Source organism: Mobula birostris, chromosome 1 (assembly GCF_030028105.1).
Source record: "Mobula birostris isolate sMobBir1 chromosome 1, sMobBir1.hap1, whole genome shotgun sequence".
NCBI lineage: Eukaryota > Metazoa > Chordata > Chondrichthyes > Myliobatiformes > Myliobatidae > Mobula > Mobula birostris.
This window is the reverse complement of record NC_092370.1, coordinates 35,412,061-35,435,106: the sequence shown is the minus strand read 5'-3', so window position 1 is coordinate 35,435,106 and position 23,046 is coordinate 35,412,061. Positions and strand designations below refer to the sequence as shown.

The 23,046-nt window shown below is 42.2% G+C and overlaps 1 protein-coding gene across 1 annotated transcript; it reads left to right on the top strand.

The window, feature by feature from the left end:
• The first annotated feature begins 407 nt into the window (after nucleotides 1-407).
• LOC140195478 (XK-related protein 9-like) lies at nucleotides 408-22,768 on the top strand. The gene is made up of 3 exons (XM_072253825.1): nucleotides 408-1,426; nucleotides 9,533-9,720; nucleotides 21,190-22,768. Exons 1-3 carry the CDS (start codon nucleotides 1,122-1,124, stop codon nucleotides 21,924-21,926), a joined length of 1,230 nt encoding a protein of 409 aa, XP_072109926.1. The 5' UTR covers nucleotides 408-1,121; the 3' UTR covers nucleotides 21,927-22,768.
• The last annotated feature ends 278 nt before the right edge of the window (nucleotides 22,769-23,046 follow it).

The following is a 23,046-nucleotide window of genomic DNA, read 5'->3' as shown; positions in this document are numbered from 1 at the left end:
CACCGGTACAAATTTATCCCTAACATCTTGCAAGAGATCCCTAAACATCGACCACATGTCCTTAGTACATTTCCCTGCAAAAACATCATCCCAATTCACACCCACAAGTTCTACCCTTATAGCCTCATAATTTGCCCTTCCCCAATTAAAAATTTTCCCGTCCTCCCTGATTCTATGATAATGTTAAAGGTCAAGGTAATGCTTGCATTATCTTTCGAGAATCTATCTGGAAGAGTTCCCACGCTGTTCATACATATGCAAGAAATTATTGATACGCCCTGCTTAAACGTTAGGGCCCTTTGGGGAAGAGGGAATGGGAGGCTAGACTGTGAGCACCCTAAACTGGTGTAATCGACGGCGCAAAGTTTCGCGCCCCTTGCATCCAGGTTCAGTCTTGACGTCCAGTGCTAAAACTTGCACTTTTCCCGTGGCTCCGCGCGTTTCAGAGTCATGCTGATGTGTAGATTAATTGGCAATTCGAAACTGCTTCTGATATGAAAGTAAGTGGCGGAATCTGGGCGGGGTGATGGATGTGGAGGAAAGAATGGAATTAATGCAGAGTTGGTGTCAGTGGTTCGCTTCCGTGCTGTATGACTTTCTAGGAGTCAGATTTTTCGCTACCGGGTAATTTGTTTCATTAAACACTTGAATTCCAAGTCGAGAAAGCAGACCGCCTCCACCGAAACTGAAAGTAATGCCTTGTGTTCGAGTCGCTGTAAGGGCTTTTATTGAGGTAGGAAACTGTTTGCCTGTGGGAACTGGCCACCAGTGTTTTCATATTAGTAATTAAGAAAAAAAGTTGCAAAACTTCTCTGTAAGGATGTCCGAAGATTTCTAAACACATGAATGAGCAACCGTTACCACATTCGGATGTGAACACACGAAAACCACACGCTGAAATGCTCCGTCTCTTCCTCGTCAGTTTACATACGGACTTTACCCCAACACTGGAAATAACCTGTGTCATTTGACGCTCACACTCGTCCCTACCCAAATGTAAACTAATCTTAACGATGAATCAATTAAAGCTTCATTTCTGAGAACCGGGTCATAGAAAATGGAAGGGAACTCTTCGCCGGGAAAGGATATAGATTGAAAGTAGGGAGGATTAACGGTGGATTATGGCAGTCGAGCGAAACTTTGACAAGTGCAGCTTTGCGCTGACCCTACTCGGATTTCTGCTGTACCTGACCGACATTGGGACCGATCTCTGGGTTGCTGCAGTGTACCTTAAAGACGGACACATTGTGTGGTGTATTCTGGTGGTGTCTGTGATGCTTGTCTCTGCTATAATCCTGCAGAGTTTCAGTTGGTCGTGGTACAAAGATGATGAGAACAGTTCAGATGGACGTCACGGTCCGCACGCCCGAGGCTGCTGTTCGTGGTTCGGTGTACTGCATGTTTTCCAGATGGGCGTGCTGCTACGGTGAGTACCACTCCGCCAAATTAGTCTCTCGTTTGTCGAGTTCGCTTAATCCATTTCTAATAATATTCGTCTAGCTGGTGCGAATGATCGGGAAGTTTAGCTAATTGGGCAGACGTGGAAAATTTAGAATTACTGGGAATTGGAAAGGAGGCATACTTTATCTCAACTATGAAAAGCGTGTGAAATTGGGCGGGGTTTATTGGCAATTTGCTAATTTTCTAGCCCATCTAGGCTAATTTTTTTTTCTGGAGCAAAAATCACTCACTCAGCTGGAAACCACATTGTTTTACACTTTGAAAGGACGTAGAAAAGGTCCAGTTCGGGAGATTCACACAGTACATCATGAAAATGATATTGGCTGTTGGTAGTTCAGCATGGTTGACAATGATCACAAGTTGCAGAAATGCCACCCACACCCCATTGTTATCCAGGTGGAAATCTGTTTGACGATACAGTAAGGTAGAAGGGCTGAAATGTGTGTACCTCAATGCAAGAAGCATCAGGAACAAAGGTGATGAACTGAGAGCTTGGATACATACATGGAATTATGATGTAGTGGCCATTACAGAGACTTGGCTGGCACCAGGGCAGGAATGGATTCTCAATATTCCTGGATTTCAGTGCTTTAAAAGGGATAGAGAGAGTGGAAAAAGGGGAGGAGGGGTGGCATTACTGGTCAGGGATACTATTACAGCTACCGAAAGGGTGGGTAATGTAGCAGGATCCTCTTTTGAGTCAATATGGGTAGAAGTCAGGAACAGGAAGGGAGCAGTTACTCTACTGGGGGTATTCTATAGGCCCCCTGGTAGCAGCAAAGATACAGAGGAGCAGATTGGAAGGCAGATTTTGGAAAGGTGCAAAAATAACAGGGTTGTTATCATGGGTGACTTTAACTTCCCTAATATTGATTGGCACCTGATTAGTTCCAAGGGTTCAGATGGGGCAGAATTTGTTAAATGTGTCCAGGATGGATTCCTGTCACAGTATGTGGACAGGCCGACCAGGGGGAATGCCATACTAGATCTAGTACTAGGTAATGAACCGGGTCAGGTCACAGATCTCTCAGTGGGTGAGCATCTGGGGGACAGTGACCACCGCTCCCTGGCCTTTATAATTATCATGGAAAAGGATAGAATCAAAGAGGACAGGAAAATTTTTAATTGGGGAAAGGCAAATTATGAGGCTATAAGGCTAGAACTTGTGGGTGTGAATTGGGATGATGTTTTTGCAGGGAAATGTACTATGGACATGTGGTCAATGTTTAGAGATCTCTTGCGGGATGTAAGCGATAAATTTGTCTCGGTGAGGAAGATAAAGAATGGTAGGGTGAAGGAACCATGGGTGACAAGTGAGGTGGAAAATCTAGTCAGGAGGAAGAAGGCAGCATACATGAGGTTTAGGAAGCAAGAATCAGCTGGGTCTATTGAGGAATATAGGGAAGCAAGAAAGGAGCTTAAGAAGGGGCTGAGAAGAGCAAGAAGGGGGCATGAGAAGGCCTTGGCGAGTAGGGTAGAGGAAAACCCCAAGGCATTCTTCAATTATGTGAAGAGAAAAAGGATGACAGGAGTGAAGGTAGGACCGATTAGAGATAAAGGTGGGAAGATGTGCCTGGAGGCTGTGAAAGTGAGTGAGGTCCTCAATGAATACTTCTCTTCGGTATTCACCAATGAGAGGGAACTTGATGACGGTGAGGACAATATGAGTGAGGCTGATGTTCTGGAGCATGCTGATATTAAGGGAGAGGAGGTGTTGGAGTTGTTAAAATACATTAGGACAGCTAAGTCCCTGGGGCCTGACAGAATATTCCCCCAGCTGCTCCACGAGGTGAGAGAAGAGATTGCTGAGCCTCTGGCTAGGATCTTTATGTCCTCGTTGTCCAAGGGAATGGTACCAGAGGATTGGAGGGAGGCGAATGTTGTTCCCTTGTTCAAAAAAGGTAGTAGGGGTAGTCTGGGTAATTATAGACCAGTGAGCCTTACGTCTGTAGTGGGAAAGCTGTTGGAAAAGATTCTTAGAGATAGGATCTATAGGCATTTAGAGAATCATAGTCTGATCAGGGACAGTCAGCATGGCTTTGTGAAGGGCAGATCATGTCTAACAAGCCTGATAGAATTTCTTTGAGGAGGTGACCAGGCATATAGATGAGGGTAGTGCAGTGGATGTGATCTATATGGATTTTAGTAAGGCATTTGACAAGGTTCCACATGGTAGGCTTATTCAGAAAGTTAGAAGGCATGGGATCCAGGGAAGTTTGGCCAGGTGGATTCAGAATTGGCTTGCCTGCAGAAGGCAGAGGGTGGTGGTGGAGGGAGTACATTCAGATTGGAGGATTGTGACTAGTGGTGTCCCACAAGGATCTGTTCTGGGATCTCTACTTTTCGTGATTTTTATTAACGACCTGGATGTGGGGGTAGATGGGTGGGTTGGCAAGTTTGCAGATGACACAAAGGTTGGTGGTGTTGTAGATAGTGTAGAGGATTGTCAAAGATTGCAGAGAGACATTGATAGGGTGCAGAAGTGGCAGATGGAGTTCAACCCGGAGAAGTGTGAGGTGGTACACTTTGGAAGGACAAACTCCAAGGCAGAGTACAAAGTAAATGGCAGGATACTTGGTAGTGTGGAGGAGCAGAGGGATCTCGGGGTACATGTCCACAGATCCCTGAAAGTTGCCTCACAGGTGGATAGGGTAGTTAAGAAAGCTTATGGGGTGTTAGCTTTCATAAGTCGAGGGACAGAGTTTAAGAGTCACGATGTAATGATGCAGCTCTATAAAACTCTGGTTGGGCCACACTTGGAGTACTGTGTCCAGTTCTGGTCACCTCACTATAGAAAGGATGTGGAAGCATTGGAAAGGGTACAGAGGAGATTTACCAGGATGCTGCTTGGTTTAGAAAGTATGCATTATGATCAGAGATTAAGGGAGCTAGGGCTTTACTCTTTGGAGAGAAGGAGGATGAGAGGAGACATGATAGAGGTGTACAAGATAATAAGAGGAATAGATAGAGTGGATAGCCAGCGCCTCTTCCCCAGGGCACCACTGCTCAATACAAAAGGACATGGCTTTAAGGTAAGGGGTGGGAAGTTCAAGGGGGATATTAGAGGAAGGTTTTTTACTCAGAGAGTGGTTGGTGCGTGGAATGCACTGCCTGAGTCAGTGGTGGAGGCAGATACATAGAAACATAGAAACATAGAAAATAGGTGCAGGAGTAGGCCATTCGGCCCTTCGAGCCTGCACCGCCATTTATTATGATCATGGCTGATCATCCAACTCAGAACCCCGCCCCAGCCTTCCCTCCATACCCCCTGACCCCCGTAGCCACAAGGGCCATATCTAACTCCCTCTTAAATATAGCCAATGAACTGGCCTCAACTGTTTCCTGTGGCAGAGAATTCCACAGATTCACCACTCTCTGTGTGAAGAAGTTTTTCCTAATCTTGGTCCTAAAAGGCTTCCCCTCTATCCTCAAACTGTGGCCCCTCGTTCTGGACTTCCCCAACATCGGGAACAATCTTCCTGCATCTAGCCTGTCCAATCCCTTTAGGATTTTATACGTTTCAATCAGATCCCCCCTCAATCTTCTAAATTCCAACGAGTACAAGCCCAGTTCATCCAGTCTTTCTTCATATGAAAGTCCTGCCATCCCAGGAATCAATCTGGTGAACCTTCTTTGTACTCCCTCTATGGCAAGGATGTCTTTCCTCAGATTAGGGGACCAAAACTCACACAATACTCCAGGTGTGGTCTCACCAAGGCCTTGTACAACTGCAGTAGTACCTTCCTGCTCCTGTACTCGAATCCTCTCGCTATAAATGCCAGCATACCATTCGCCTTTTTCACCGCCTGCTGTACCTGCATGCCCACTTTCAATGACTGGTGTAGAATGACACCCAGGTCTTGTTGCACCTCCCCTTTTCCTAATCGGCCACCATTCAGATAATAATCTGTTTTCTTATTTTTACCACCAAAGTGGATAACTTCACATTTATCCACATTAAATTGCATCTGCCATGAATTTGCCCACTCACCCAACCTATCCAAGTCACCCTGCATCCTCTTAGCATCCTCCTCACAGCCAACACCGCCACCCAGCTTCATGACATCCGCAACCTTGGAGATGCTGCATTTAATTCCCTCATCCAAGTCACTAATATATATTGTAAACAACTGGGGTCCCAGCACTGAGCCTTGCGGTACCTCTCTAGTCACCGCCTGCCATTCTGAAAAGGTCCTGTTTATTCCCACTCTTTGCTTCCTGTCTGCTAACCAATTCTCCACCCACACCAATACCTTACCCCCAATACCGTGTGCTTTAAGTTTGCACACTAATCTCCTGTGTGGGACCTTGTCAAAAGCCTTTTGAAAATCCAAATATACCACATCCACTGGTTCTCCCCTATCCACTCTACTAGTTACATCCTCAAAAAATTCTATGAGATTCGTCAGACATGATTTTCCTTTCACAAATCCATGCTGACCTTGTCCGATCATTTCACCGCTTTCCAAATGTGCTGTTATCACATCCTTGATAACTGACTCCAGCAGTTTCCCCACCACCGACGTTAGGCTAACCGGTCTATAATTCCCCGGTTTCTCTCTCCCTCCTTTTTTAAAAAGTGGGGTTACATTAGCCACCCTCCAATCCTCAGGAACTAGTCCAGAATCTAACGAGTTTTGAAAAATTATCACTAATGCATCCACTATTTCTTGGGCTACTTCCTTAAGCACTCTTGGATGCAGACTATCTGGCCCTGGGGATTTATCTGCCTTCAATCCCTTCAATTTACCTAACACCACTTCTCTACTAACATGTATTTTGCTCAGTTCCTCCATCTCACTGGACCCTCTGTCCCCTACTATTTCTGGAAGTTTGAGAGACTACTAGACAGGAGGAATCTAAGGTGGGGGCTTGTATGGGAGGCAGGGTTTGAGGGTTGGCACAACATTGTGGGCCAAAGGGCCTGTACTGTGCTGTACTATTCTATGTTCTATGATACCACTGGCGAAGGTGGTGTAGGTGTTATCACCATAGCAGTGTTAAGGATCTTTTCCTTGGACCCATTTAGTCTGTTAGCTGTGGTTTCCAAGTGCCTGGCCCCAATGCTATTTGCAAAATTTGTGACGAGCGTTGATTTAGTATCCCCAGTTAGTACCTGCTCACCAGAATTACTGACGATTGGACATTGTTGAGAGTTAGGAAAGTTGTGCTGAATCACTGTGTTGATGGACCAACATGTTTTGTACATGGACCCGGCAGATATAGGTCATTATTCATCTTTCCACATGGGTTACTTAATTTCTTATTGCAACTTATGTCTTGCACTGTGCTGCTACTACAAAACAAATTTCATGACACATGTCAGTGATAATAATCCTGATTCTGATTCAATTGTACATGAAGCTCAAAGGATCACATGCAAAAATGGTAATACTATCACAGTACCAACAACACAGGTTCAATTCCTACCACTGAATGTCTCACCACATTCTCCCTATGACTGTGGGTGGGTTTCCTCCCACATTTCAAAGGTGTACAGGTTAGTTTAATTAGTCATATGGGTGTAATTGGGAAGCGTGGGCTTGTTGGCGCAGAAGGGCCTGTTACTGTGTTGTATTTCTAAATAAATAAAGAAAAATCCGCTCTGGATAATAATTATAGACAAAAGTCTTTCTTTCACTTTGTTGGCCAGGAAGAGCTACAGTTTACATACAAATCAGTGAATTCAAATGAATCGAGGGCAGTGGAAGTAGACAGACCAATTGTCTTTGTTCTTGCCATGAAGTTGGAGGAATGGATGCTGCCATTTTGTGAAGCTAGTCTGCATCCTCCGTTTTGTGAAATGGTTTTGCTTGGTCGAATCAGTGCTTTAAAGCAAAGACAATGATGCTCCAGGAAATATGCAGCACTGGAGATCATTTCCAAATAAAAAGTTATTTGTGAGGTGTTCTTTGCTATGATATAATAAGCAGTTTTTTGAATGATGGGGTCTGAGTGATTTGAGCTGGTTACTGGTTTGGTAACTGATGTAGAACCAAGAGCCATTAATTACCAGGTGTCTCTTGTGGAGGAGGGCAATAAATGGATGCTGGCTTGGACCAAAGCCAACAAGAAGGTGATCTAAGTCAGTCAGATGACCTACAGCCAACAAGACTGAAATGTGACTCTTGAACTGGTAAGAAAAGAGTATAAAAGCAAAGGCTTCGAATGCAAAGCGGAGACAACTCTCCAGAGACCAACCATCACGTGGAGATCAGAGCAGGACCATGAGGAATGCATGGCCAGCATAGACTCCTTTTACTGGCATTACCTTTTTCTATTCTTTGACTCTTCATGGAGGCTCAGGAAAACTAAGCAGGTGTGCACAGAGGTGTTCTGTTGCGCAATACACTTCTGTTGAGACAGTAAAGGTACTTGGCAGCAATTACAGATTCTCTCTATGCCTCTCTGATCATTATTACTAAGGGGTAGATCCTTGTAACAACCTCAAGGTTAGATCAAGGTCATGGGCAAGTCATGATCATCAGGGTGATGACATCATGTTTGTCATTTGATACTGCGGCATTGGGCATTGTGATATTGCTGTCGGATTGAATGAGTAGCTGGTGTTGTGTGGGAGGTGGGAATCAATTCTGGTAGAGATGCTGCTGCTAGGTTTGCCTACAAGAGGATCCTGTCAATGATTGCCAGGATAAGCATCTGATCTGGTGAATGAATTTGAGACATTGTTAACTTGACTACACACTGAGTTAAGTCCCAGTTAACATCTTGCAACAGTTTTTATGCAAGCTACCATAATGTACATTGAAAATACCTGAAGGGTTTAATTTGATGCTGTTTTGCCATTCATTAAATTATCGAAAAATGCAATGATAAATTCAACTTTCAACTTCACTAGACTTATGTCTGTCTTTACCTCCTTTTCTCCCCTGTCTGTAATTTGTCATATTGGTTATCTGACATCAAAGATGAGCAGAACTTTGTCAGGGAATTGAAAAGATAGCAACAGAAATAGAGAACTAAGTTTCCCTGACATCACCATTACTTTAACTTCTAGTGAATATGATTCTGGTACACTCAATCTTCCTTCCTATCAATAACCCATTATCAGAGGATCTTGGTTGGTAAATTGTTGTTATACTGACATGTATGCTCCTAATGAAGATAAATTATAAATTCTAGATATCTGAAATATTCAGTATTCAAAGTGCATTTATTATCAAATGATGTATAAATTATACAACCTTGATTTGTTTGCTTACAGGCCGTTGCAAAGCAAGGAACCTAAAAGAACCCAATTTTTATAAAAAGACCAACCCCCAATGTGCACATAGAAAGAGAGAAAAAAAATCATGCAAACAATAGAACTGAGCAACAACAACAGTATTCCGAACCAAATTGAGTCCTGAGATGCCAATCCCCAGAGCAGCCCCGAGTAAGGCCAAAGTTGATTCAGTTCATCAGATTAGCCGGGCAAATCGCTGCAAAGTTCGCAGACGTGAAGCACAGCAGCCAGTTACTCACCTTTGCCCCTTCCCCTACCGGTAGACATGGTTCTGCCAGGCTTAGCAGCTAAGCCACACGTGAAGGCCAGGAGCTGGACTTGATTGTTAGAGGCTATTTGAGATGCAGACCATTGGGAGCACCCATTTAATAGGCAGTGGGAGCTTCTCCCCACTACCGCCCCTGTCCAAAACAACCTAACAGAACCATTCTTTCTAATGTGTTCTTAATGGCAAGATTGTGGAACATACATGTGTTCTGTTTCATTTGTTTATTCCGATTCCCTGCAATACTTACATTATAAAAATCTGTTGCCCTACACGGCCCTTCTTAATCTATCAAATCCTATATTTAATAATATATTCTGAATAATTACAGAATCAGTTCTTCTTTAGTAACATGCAGACGCTCTGGCAGTTTTGTTTTGGACATGATTCTAAATTCTTTATTTCAAATCCTTTAAATGTAAAGCACATTACATTAGTTGTCAGCATGAAAATTTAAGGTTTTTCATTGCATCTGTGCACTTGCGTGCTTGTGCTTATGACAATAAACTTTGACTTTTGGGCTTTGTGTTAAAAAAATACTTTTCTCCTTGTTTTTAAAGGTTTATAGAGGCACTTAAATATGGATACAAGGCAGCATTCAAAAAAGAGGAGACCACCTTGTTTGCCATATACTCAGCTACAGATTTAAGCATGTTACGATTGTTTGAGGCATTTTTGGAAGCAGCACCTCAACTTGTTCTTCAGGTCTTCATTCTGCTGATATCGGTTAATAGAACATATATTCAGTGTAAGTTTACTTCTATTAAATCTGTTATTGCTGTTACGTGCCATTTCTTAAAATTGGTTTATAAATAAAACAGTGGGTTTTCCTGGGTCTAAGCACAGTTGGTCCATGTCCTATTGGTCCCTGTGCAAGATTCTACAATCCTGTCTGATGGTGCTCCTTTGATACACCAAAAGATTTAGCTGTATTTTTCCATTGTTTGGATGGGATTTCCACAGAACTTTTCAGATCTCTCTTCAGAATTTTACTGATCAAGTTACAAACTCCCACCATTTATCATCTAAAGTTAAAAAATAATTGAAAGCAATAATTTAACTTGTGGTGTTGCATTGCAACCATAGCCTTTATTCATATTGGCAACTATATATTTACCAATATCTCAATAATTTTCCAATTTGCCTTATACCTTAATAATTAAGTACAGCTTTTGTGTTCTTCTATATTGGTGTATTTTATTTCTGGCACTTGGTAAGAAATGAATATAGCTTAGAGTGGCAACTGACTCTCCATTTCTGGCTCCTGGAATTGAAGCAGTAATGTTTTAGTTTATGTTTGAGAGGATTCAATTCTCAGCATGTGACTTGTCCTTATGGCCTAGGTAGAGCAATAGCAAACTTTTTGTATTTTATTAATGGGACATGAGTACAGGTAGCAGAGTCAGCATTTATACCAACTTGAGTTACCCCTGAGAAACTCATGTTCAACTGCCTTACAAATGTATTCAATATTGTTGGAGCAGCACCCATCCCAGCAATTGGAGAGCATTTTCATCACATGTCTGACTCGTGCCTTGTGGAAGATGGAAAAGCCTTGTCTGAGGAAGTGAAACACTTGCTATACGATACCTAACCTTTAGCCTGCTCTTGTGGCAAATCACTTGTACGTCTAGTCTAGATGAGTTTCTGATCAAAGCCATCCCCAGGTGGGTTGTCAGTGATGCCAGTTACATCGAACATCAAGGGTAGGTGGTTCCACTCTCTTGTTGAAGATGGTTGAGCCCGGCGTTAGTATTGGTAAATTTAACCTGTCACTTCTCGGCTTCTGCCTGAATGTCTAGAACTTGCTGTGTGCAGGCAGTTACTGAGGAGTTGCAAATGGAATTGTACATTGTGCAATCATTAGTAAATATCCATATCCCTGAGCCTATCATGTGAGGAAGGTTATTGATGATTGGGTCAAATAAACTCCCCAGAGGAACTCCTGCAGTGATGTACTGGGTTAAGATAATTGATCTTCAACTACAGCCTTCAACTTCGGCTTGTGAACAGCTTTCCTCTTAATTCTAACCGATTTACCTGGGTTATTTAATACCATACCCTCTTAAATTCTGCCTTTATGTCAAGAACAGTTATTGTCACCTCATCTTTGGAATTCTAATCATTTGTATATACATACTTGAATTGGTTCTGTAATGTGGACTCAACAGAATGTACAGGTTGTTGTGGAATAAATGCAATTGGATCACTTAGTTAACAAAACTTTCAATATTTTTTCTTGATGAGTGAGCCCAGGTGTGACAATGCCATGATAATTATTTGCATTGAATTTGCCCTGCTTTTGGTGGACAATTCATAGCTGGGCAATTTTCCATGTTGCTGTATTAAATGGCTGATTCTGGAGCACAGGTTTATGGGACTAAAGATGGCATGATGTCTTGGGCCACATCTCCTCTCTATCCATTGCTCTCAGCTGTTTCTTCCTATCAAATGAAGGGAATTGAATTGCCTGAACACTCTTCTGTGGTAATGGGATCTTAGAAGAAGCTGAGGTGAGTCACCCTCTCGGTGCTTCTGAATGAAGATGGATACATCCTGCTTTTGGTACTGGCTTCTGCTGTTGACAAAGAAGGAAATGAACCATCCAGTAGATATTCAGTTGTCCCGCCCTGCATAACAGAATGCTGCCGGACGTCTGCATTTCCATTCATTATTTGTGGCATAGCCTAGCTGTGTAGGCTGGATAGCATATATGCCAACTTTTGCTAGTTGCCTTGTTGGCTGTGTATCCTCACAATTACGTCAGTAGTTAAGAAAGAGGTCTTAGGACAGCTGATGCAGACTTGAGAATGTCTCTGGCTAAAGACCTCCTGTCAAAGTACATTAATTATCAAAAAATGTGTAAATTATACAACTTGAGATTTGTCTGCTTACAGGCAGCCACAAAGCAAGAAACCTGAAAGAATCAAATTGAGTCCTTAAATTCGTATCTCCGGAGTGGGCCCAAAGCCTCGGTCTCAGTTCATCATATTAGCCTGGCAAATCTCCACTAAGCTCAGACAGAAAGCACAGCTGCTGGATATATTACTTGATTACTTTATACTTTATTGTCGCCAAACAATTGATACTGGAACGTACAATCATCATGGTGATATATGATTCTGTGCTTCCCGCTCCCTGGATTACAAATCGATAGTAAATATTAAAAATTTAAATTATAAATCAGAAATAGAAAATGTAAAAATGGAAAGTAAGGTAGTGCAAAAAAACCAAGATGCAGGTCTGGATATTTGGAGGGTACGGCCCAGATCCGGGTCAGGATCCGTTCAGCAGTCTTATCATAGTTGGAAAGAAGCTGTTCCCAAATCTGGCCCTACGAGTCTTCAAGCTCCTGAGCCTTCTTCCGGAGGGAAGAGAGACGAAAAGTGTGTTGGCTGGGTGGGCTGTGTCCTTGATTATCCTGGCAGCACTGCTCCGACAGCGTGTGGTGTAAAGTGAGTCCAAGGATGGAAGATTGGTTTGTGTGATGTGCTGCGCCGTGTTCACGATCTTTTGCAGCTTCTTCCGGTCTTGGACAGACAACTTCCATACCAGGTTGTGATGCACCCTAGAAGAATGCTTTCTATGGTGCATCTATAAAAATTAGTGAGGGTTTTAGGGGACAGGCCAAATTTCTTTAGTTTTCTCAGGAAGTAAAGGCACTGGTGGGCCTTCTTGGCAGTGGACTCTGCTTGGTTGAACCAAGTCAGGTTATTTGTGATATTGACCCCGAGGAACTTAAAGCGTTTGACCTGTTCCATTTGCGCACCACCGATGTAAATTGGGTCGTGCGGTCTGCTACTCTTTCTGAAGTCAACAACTAATTCCTTCGTCTTGCTGACGTTGAGGGATAGGTTATTGTCTTCGCACCATGCCACCAGGTTCTTAATTTCCTCTCTGTACTCAAACTCATCATTACCCAAGATACGGCCTACAATTGTTGTGTCATCAGCAAACTTATATATTGAGTTTGATGGAAACTTGGCTACACAATCATGGGTGTACAGTGAGTACAGTGGGCAGCTGAGTACACAGCCTTGTGGGGCACCAGTGCTCAGATATGTCACAGCCCTAGCTCTGGGAAGAGAGAAGTGAACATCATAGGGAGAGTGAGTGAAATCGGTCTGATATCCTGCTTTTCTGGTCTATCTGGTCCAGAGTTTAAATTGTCCAAGCAGCAGATTGTGCCCTGCATTAGGACCTAGGTAATTGCTCTGGCATCCCTAATTATATTGCCATTGCCACCACAGGAGCTGATTAGTGTGAGACTCATCTAATAACATTGATGTTCCTTCTGTGTCCTTGATGTCAGTTCATAGCTGATTGTTCTATAGAGAATTCCATTTACGATACAGGCACAACACGGTGGCTAGTACACTGCCGTTCTGGGGCCAGTAAAATAATGTAATTTTGTTGTAATATTAAATGTTTCAATCAAGTTTTCTGCAACAATTTTTTTAACCATCGCAGATGTTCTTGATATAAATACGTATGGAGTGTAGACTCAGTTTTGAAAGTGGGTTTGCCCAGAAAACATTCACTTCAAGACAAAGATTGATTGCAGTTTACAATGTGGATGGGGATTATCGGATTAGTGGTATCCTCTCCAGGCCTTTTTCATGGCAACTAATATCATTTATTTGGTAGAGTCTGGCTCGATGGGTGTGCTGGCATTGGAGGGGGTCCAGAGGTAGTTCGCAAGGATTATCCTGGGAATGAAAGGGTTGATATATGAGGAGTGTTTGATGACTCTTGGCCTGTACTCGTGGAGCATTGAAGAATAATAGGGGATCTTATTGAAACCTATTGCATATTGAAAGGCCTAGGTAGAGTGGATATGGAAAGGATGTTCCTAGAGTGGGGGAGTCTAAGACCTGAGGGCACAGCCTCATAATACAAGGATGTCTCTTTAGAACAGAGATGAGGAAGAATATGTTTATTCAGAGGGTGGTGACTCTGTGGAATTCATTAGCACAGACTGTTGAGAAGGCCAAGTCATTGGTTATATTTAAGATGGAGGTTGAGTGTTTTTTGATTAGTAAGGGCATCAAAGGTTATGGGGAGAAGGCAGAAGAATGGGGTTGAGAGGGATAGTAAATCAGCCATGATGGCAGAATAGACTCGATGGGCTGAATGTCCTAATACTGCTCCTCTGTTTTATGGTTTATCATCATTGCTTTTTCCTTTTATTTTTTAATCCCTTCATGATTAAGTACAGTAAATTAGCTACTCTGCACTCTCACTTTCACTGAGAGGGTGAAAGAGCTCTGTTCTTGATAGGGTGACTGAGAGCATCTTTCACCCTTAACAAATTTCAATTCCCTGTCGCTGACCGCCTCATTTTTGCCATGGATATCCAGTCCCTGTACACTTCTATCGCCCATCCAGAAGGCCTTAAAACTCTCCGCTTCTTTCTCAGCTCAAGATCCAACCAGTTCCCCTCCTCCACCATCCTCCTCCACCTGGCAGAACTGGTCCTCACCCTCAACAATTTATCCTTCTGCTCTTTCCACTTTCTCCAACCTCAAGGGGTAACCATGTGCCCCAGCTGTGCCTGTCTTTTTGTCGGTTGTATAGAACAATCCCTGTTCCAAGCCTTCCCTGGTAATGCTCTCGAAGTCTTCCTGCACTACACTAATGACTGCATTGTTGCTGCATCAACCACCCATGCTGAGCTTGTCAATTTAATCTATTCTGCCTTCAACTTCCACCCTGCCGTTACATTCACTCAGTCCACATCTGCACTCACCCCATCTTCCCAGGACCTTAATAGTGATAGAGTTTCTCTTGTTCTCATCTACCACCCAATGAGTCTCCACAACTTCTGCCATCTTCAACAGGATCCTACGACCAAAAAAAATCTTTATCTCCTTCATCCCCACCAGTCTCCACTTTGCACAGGGATTGCTCCTTCCATAATTGGCCTGTCCGTTCATCCCTCCCCACTAATCTCACACCTGCCACATATCCCTGCAAATGACAGAAATTCTACACCTGCCCATTCACCTCTTCCCTTGCCATCATTCAGGGCCCCAGGCAGTCCTTCCAGGTGAGGTAACAGCCGGTAGCTACCCATCCTAATTCCTATCTTCAATCCTGTTCCGATATGCTCTTCCTCTTTTTCAAAGACGAGGCCACTCTCAGGATGGAGGAGCAACACCATAAGACAGGAGCAGAATTAGGCAATTTTGCCCATTATATCTGCTCCACCATTCCATCATGCTGATTTATTATTCCTTTCAACGCCCTTCTCCTGCCTTCTCCACATAATCTTTCATACCGTGACTAGTCAGGAACCTATCAACCTCTGCCATAAATACACTGAATGACCTGGCCTCCATAGCCACCTGTGACAATGAGTTCCACACCACAGATTCACCACTGTCTGGCTAAAGTAATTCCTCCTCATTTCCCTTCTAAAGGGACGTCCCTCTATTCTTAGGCTCTGTGCTCTGGTCCTAGACACCCTCACTACAGGGAACTTCCTCTCCATATCCCCTCTATCTAGGCCTTTTAACATTCGATAGGTTTCAGTGAGATTCCCCTTTTTTCTTCTAAATTCCAGTGAGTATAGGCCCACAGCCATCAAATATTCCACATATGATAAGCATTTCATTCCCGGAGTTCTTCTCGAGATTCTCCCATTCCTATGTCAGCACATCCTTTTTTAGATAAGGGGGCCAAAGCTGCTCACTATACCCCAACTGAGGCCTCATCAGTGCCTTAGTAAGCATTATAACCTTGATTTTATATTTTAGTCATCTCAAAATGAACGCTAGCATTGCATTTACCTTCATCATCACTGACTCAACCTGCAAGTTAACCTTTAGCGAATCTTACACGAGGACTCTGAAGTTCCTTTGCATTTTGGATGTTTAAGATTTCTCCATATTTAGATAATAGTCTAAGCTTTTATTCCTTCTATGAAAGTGCATGACCATACACTTCCTGATACTATTCCATCTGCCACTTCTTTGCCCATTCTCCTAATCAAAGTCATAGAAACATAGAAAACCTACAGCACAATACAGGCCCTTTGACCCACGATGCTTTGCTGAACATGTACTTACTTTAGAAATTACCTACAGTTACCCTCTATTTTCCTAATCTCCAGGATTCTCTTAAAAGGCTCTATCGTATCTGCCTCCACCACCGTTGCCAACAGCCCATTCCATGCACTCACCACTCTCTGCGTTTTAAAAAAAATCTTACCCCTGACAACTCCTCTGTACCTACTTCCAAGCACTTTTATAGCTCCTCTAAACTTTCTCTACTTCCTCAAAATTACCTGCCTATCCACATGTCCTCATTGTCCACAAACTTGGTCAGAAATCCGTCAATTCCATCCTTCAAGTTATTGACATATAATGTAAAAATTGACCTCTGTGGGACAGCACTAGTCACTGGCAACAAACTAGAAAAGGCTCCCTTTATTCCCACTCTTTGCCTCCTGCAACTCTGCAAATCAGCCCATCCTCTCTTCATGCTAGCATCTTTCTTGTAATACCATCAGTTCTTAACTTGTTAAGCAGCCTCATGTGCGGCACCTTATATTCTGTCTAGAGAGCCTCTAATCTGATGGCATGAGCTTGGATTTCTCTTTCCAGTAACTTTTCCCCCACCTTCTTTCCTCCACTTCTATTCCCCACTCAGGCCTCTTGCATCTTCTCCTCACCTGCCTATCCCCCAGGTGCCCCCTTTCTCCCATGGCCAACTCTTCCCTCCTCTCAGATTCCTTTTTCTCCACCTGGCTTCACCAATCACCATCTAGCTAGTCCTCCTTCCCTTCCCCCTCCACTTTTTTATTCTGGCATCTTCCCCCTTCCTTTCCAGTCCTAAAGAAGAGACTTGGCCCAAAATGTTGACTGTTTATTTATTTCCATCGATGCTGCCTGACTTGCTGAGTTCCTGCAGCATTTTGTGCACATTGCTGTGCCCTCTCTTCCCTGGCTTCATTTTTCCCCACTGCCCCGAGTCTATTTCATATGCAGCAGTTTGGTTTTGAAAAATAATCTTATTTATCTATTTATCTTGGAACGTTAATGTTTACCTTTTAGAGATCAATGAGCTGGAATGAATACTTTTGCATGCTCCTCTGACACAATTTTTTTGGAAAAGTATTTTGGAACACAGTCTGACATCACATCTTCCACTATATCCGTAATTTTCTATTCGGGTCTCTGACGTCTGAAGCACAGAGGTATCAAATAGTGGGCGCAGAGCAGTTCCTTGTTGCAAGTGCTTTCATGCAGCTGTAGTCTTACTCAAGGTACGGGTCCTTTAGTTAAAGAGGAGCTGTTGAGACAGGGCTCTGTCCGTGGATCCGATGTTGGAGCTGGAAGCATGGTCACACTTGTAGGCTGACCCCAACATATCCTCAGACTGCACTGGTTGTTGACACAAATGACCCTTTTCACTGAATGTTGGCCAGTAAGAACTACAATCTACAAATTAGTGAACAGGAATGAGGCAAGCGCAGAAACAGAAAAAGCAACAGTCTTTGTTCTTGCCTTGTGGTGGCAGGAATGGAGGTGGCCATTTTGTGAGACTGTACTTGCAGCCACCGTTTTGTGAACTTTTTTTTTCTTTTTCTTTTTCCCGGATAACTTAATCACGGCAGTTGAAGATGGACACAGAGTTTCTGCTAACGATCTGCTAAGCCTGAGACTACTCTTAGATAAGAAGCTGTTTATTATGTAAAATGGCAGTTTTGCTGAAGGAACAGTCTATGATGTGATCATCTGCGCCCAATGTTTGTTACACAAATTTGAACCTGTCTGAGATGGGGGAGAAAAACAAAAGGAAATCACTTAAGACATGAGTCTAGATTAAAAGCCATAAAGGAATACAGTTTGTAGACCTGAGCTACATCCAATTATAATCTGACAGGCTAGTCAGATGACCTCAAGCCAACAGAATTGAAATTTTGTAGATTGATGGGATAAGGAAAATAATAAGGTGGGGAATTGTGGGACCAACATCTCTGGAGACCCACCATCAAAGATGGGAATGACCCGATGTCAGACATATGGAGATCAGGTTGGGACCATGCCTGGTCAGCATCGACCTTTATTTTTCCCCCTGGATATTACCTTTTCTATACTTTGACTGTTCATGGAGGGCCAGGGAAACCTCCTGGATATGCACACAGTTAGTTCGCAAATTACTATGCTTGTTAATTCAGGCAATAAAGGTACTGGTCAATGAATACAGATTTTCTCTGTGCCTAACTGATCATTATTTTTGAGGGTTAATCCTTGTAAGTGTTTTTTTTGAAACTTTGTGCATGTGACAATTATAGCTAAATCTTTATCTTTAAGCAGCTGATTGTTTCTGTAAACCACCACCCTGTTCCTCATCTGATTGTGGATCAGCATTTTTGACCTGACCTGACCATCAGTGCCCTTAACGTCTTTCCCCTGACCACTTCCATGATATTCTGGACCCGTGACTTGCCGTTCTTCTTTCTTTGCCTTTTGGTGTCGCACCACCCACTCAATATGCTCTTTCAGGTATGTACTGGAGAATTTCATGGTCATATATTTTATGCATGGATCAGCACGTGTTCCTTTGCTGATGGTACAACTCTGACTAAGGAGGTGAAACTCTGCATTTGCTGATGTGAGCCTTATACTGCTAGGGACAAAGGCTGTCTGTACAAGAAAACCAGGTATGACTTGTAGAGGGCTATTTCGAGAGCTAAGAAACAATTCCTTCAAAGGGAGGATAAAATTACAGTATGGGGATCCCTGCAGCACCCGGTGACCCTGCGATCTCTGTCTCGGAGGCTGACGTCGGACTGTCTTTCAAGAGGGTGAACCCTTGCAAGGTGACAGGTCCCAATGGAGTACATGCTAAGGCTCTGAAAACATGTGCCAGCCAACTGGTGGTGCTTCAAAGATGTTTTCACTCTCTCATTGCTACAGTCAGAAGTTCCCACCTGCTTCAAAAAGGCAGCGATTATACCAGTAAGCAAGAAGAGCAGTGTGAGCTGCCTTAATGGCCATTGTCCAGTATCACTCACATCTATACTGATAAGGTGCTTTGAGAGGTTGGTTATGTCTATAATCAACTCCTGTCTTAGTTTGCCTATTGCCAAAATAGCAATACGGTCGACACGATCTCACTGACTCTCCACGCAGCCTTGGATCATCTGGACAATACAAATACCTATGTCAGAATGCTGTTTATTGACTACATTTCAGCATTGAACACCATCATTCCTACAGTCCTGATCGAAAAGCTCCAGAACGTGGGCCTCTGTACCCCACCTCTGTAACTGGATCTTCGATTTCCTAACCGGAAGTTCAAAATGTGTGTGGATTGGATATAAGATTTCCACCTCACTTACAATCAACACCGGCACATCTCAGGGATGTGTGCTTAGAACACTGCTCTATTTCCTCTATACCCATGACACACACAGCTCAAATGCCATCCATAAATCTATTGACAATACAACCTTTGTCGGAAGAATCTCAGATGGTGATGGGGGGTGGGATGCACATCAGATGGAGTTGAGAGAGCATACAGGAGTGAGATATACCAACTAGTTGAGTGGTGTCACAGCAAAAATGTTGCACTCAACATCAGTAAGACCAAAGAACTGATGGTGGACTAAAGAAAAAGTAGGATGAGGAATCACACACCAGTTTTCATAGAGGGAGCAGAAGAGGAGAGAGTGAGCAATTTCAAGTCCCTGGTTGTCAATACCTCTGAGGATCTAACCTGGTCCCATCATATTTATTAGATTTTGAAGACACACAGTCCTCTTTTATTGTCATTTAGTAATGCATGCATTAAGAAATGATACAATATTTCCTCCGGTGTGATATCACAAAACACAGGACAGACCAAGATGGAAAAAACTCAAAAAAAAAACACATAATTATAACATATAGTTACAACAGTGCAACAATACCATAACTTGATGAAGAACAGTCCATGAGCACAGTAAAAAGTTCAAAGTCTCTCAAATGTCCTAAATCTCACGCAGACGGGAGAAGGAAGAAAACTCTCCCTGCCATGCCCGACCACAGTCCGACTCTGAGTCGTCCGAAAACTTCGAGCCGTCAATCAGCTCTCCAACACCGAGTACCGAGCACCATCTTTATCGGAGTGATTCAACCTCAATCTTGGTCGCCAACAGCAGGCAAAGCCGGGGATTTTGAGGCCTTCCCTCCGGAAGATACACGATTATGCAGTAATGACAGCAGCGAACAGGCATTTCAGAAATTTCTCCAGATGTTCCTCTGTGCTTTCACGTCTGTCTCCATCAAATCAGAATTGTCCATGGCCCCTATTTGGCGGATACAATATCATTTTTCACTGGAGGGCTGCGCACGCGCGGCGCACTGCACTCTCTCTTCCCGCCTGCAGCCATAATGGCAAGACAGTGGCCATATTTCAATAGGTGTCTGAGGAGATGTTGGTATGTCACCAAATTTCTGTAGCTGTACCGTGGGGACCATTCTAACTGGTATTGGGGGGGTTGGGGTGGTGCTGTGCCACAGGATTGAAGTAAACTGCAGAGAGTTGTAAAATTGGTCAGTGGTATTATGGGTACTAGCCTCCATAGTATCCGGGACATCTTCAAGGAGCAGTGCCTTAGTGTCCATCATTAAAGACCCCCACCACCCTCATGTCCTCTTCTCATTGCCATCTGGAGGGAAGTAAAGAAGCCTGAAGGCACACACTCAACGATTCAGGAACAGTTTCTTTCCCTTTGCCATCTGATTTCTGAATGGACATTGAACCCACGACCACTACCTCACTACTTTCTTATTTCCTATTTTTTGCACAACTTATTTAACTAATCTATACTTACTGTAATTCAGCTTTTTCTCTCTATTATGTACTGCTGTAGGAAGTTAACAAATTTTACAATACATACTGTGACATTAAATCTGATTCTTCACTTGAGTTGTTAACTAAACCCATAGTGGCAATGGTCTTACTCAACTTTGCTCATCAATTCCTAACTCACCTTGCTGCAATTCAACATCATCCTGACAATAATTTAATAGTATGTTAAATGCTAGATGAAAGCATAGTGAGTGATGATAACACACTATGAAACATTTTTGTATTTTCTCAGAATGTACAATGACATAAGTTATAGAGTGCGAAAGATTGCAGTTTATTAATATTAATAATTAGTATTGAAATTCTGAAGATACTGAATTATATTTGACACGGTGTTCCTTTTCTTTTGCAGATGTGTCTGTGATTTTGTCATGCATGAGCATTTCATGGGCTACTTTGGACTACTATGCAACACTAAAGAAATCTTTACCTGACCACCCAACACTAATTTGTGGATTCCCTTATTTATTGTACTTCTTTTATAAGTTATTGACACTAAATGCAAGAATTTTGCTCATAACCCTTCTGACTATGATTGATATCAGATTTATGATTGTCTACTTGTTTGTTTCATGGCTGATCATGATCATCTGTGTCTGTGTGCAGAAGACCAAGTTTTGTTCATCCAAGATCCAGGAAGGCATTTACCGGGCAGTGGTTGCCATCATCTTAGTTTTCACCTTTTTCAATATAAAAGATAAGAACACGAGAATAATTATGTCCATCTATTATGCATTTAGATTTGTTGAAACTGTTGCAGTACTTGCCATCTGCTGGTTTCTGGAATATCTTATATTTGTTGAAAGCTACAGTCTCGCTGTTAGTTTTACCATTGTGTTCTCACTAACTCTAGGGATCATTTGTCTTGTATTGTACTACAGTTGTTGCCATCCAACTGATACAGACTTCAATCATACTGACAATGCAGTACAATCACCCCTATCTTGTGATGAAATTGATGGATACTCAACTGAAAAAAACTCAACAGTTATACTGAAGAATAAAAATGAAAATAGCATTATGATAAATTCAGCAGATACTAAATCTGGAAATATAAATTATAGAATAAAAAAATGTTTAAGTATTTAATTTAGAATAAACCAACACTGGAATGAACTTGACTTTCCTCTACACATGGAGGTTGTTATATTTGGTGTTTTAAAAAAAACATTTTGCACATCATCATTTTTCCATTGGATTGTATTTCTAATTTATAAGGTATATAATCCATAGATGGAAAATGAGCAAGTTTTTAAAATGAAGCTCTACCTGTCAATTTAGGCATATGTTAAAGATTCTACGGCATGGTTTACGAAATAACAGGGAGTTTTCTAGACACAAGGACTAAAGTATCTCCTTGCTCAACCAAGGTAAACAACTGACGGTTGCTCATCTCATTTTGGGATCTTGTGTAGCATTTGTTTGCATAATAATCAAAGCATAGCGACAGGTAACTGGAAAATGAAATGCTTTGCAATATGGCAATGTGCTAAATAAATGCAATTCAAAAGATGGTGGTAATCTATTTAATAGATTATAAATACTGATTCTGCTGTTAATAATTTTTGAATAGAGATCTTAAATATGCTTTGGAATTGATAAACTGTAAATATAATTTTTAGTGGCCATGTAAAGTACAAACACAGGTAAAGGTGCAATTTTCCACTGTGGCTGCTTTGAATCTGTACAGAAAACCCATTGGGTTTTTTTTTAAGTACAGGTCGACCTTCACTAATCCGACTACTTGTAATCTGGTTCCTTCGATAATCCGGCACTGATTACACTTAAAGTGATCCTTCTGTAATTCAGCATTTTCATTAATCCAGCACTGCTCAGGTCCCAATGGTGCCGGGTTAGTGAAGGTCAACCTGTATTCTGACTTTATTGTACAATGTTATTATCAGCACCACTGAAATAATAATTTATTTTAATAAATAAGAAAGTAAAACTTGAATATTGCACGTATGTTTGGTCTGAAGTTGAGATTTTAAAAAACTGGAAAATAAGTTGCCAAATGAAGAGTTAAATTTAGCAATTATAATAGCATGCAAACACAGAGTTCTCTCTCCAATCAGTCAGAAAGCTACTTAGTGGCTGGAATTTTGAATTGATTTACCAATTTCTCACCAGTCGTTTAATTAAGTATGAATAGAAATCAAATATATTTTGGGATTAGAATCACTTCTTTTAATTATTATCATCAGTAGGA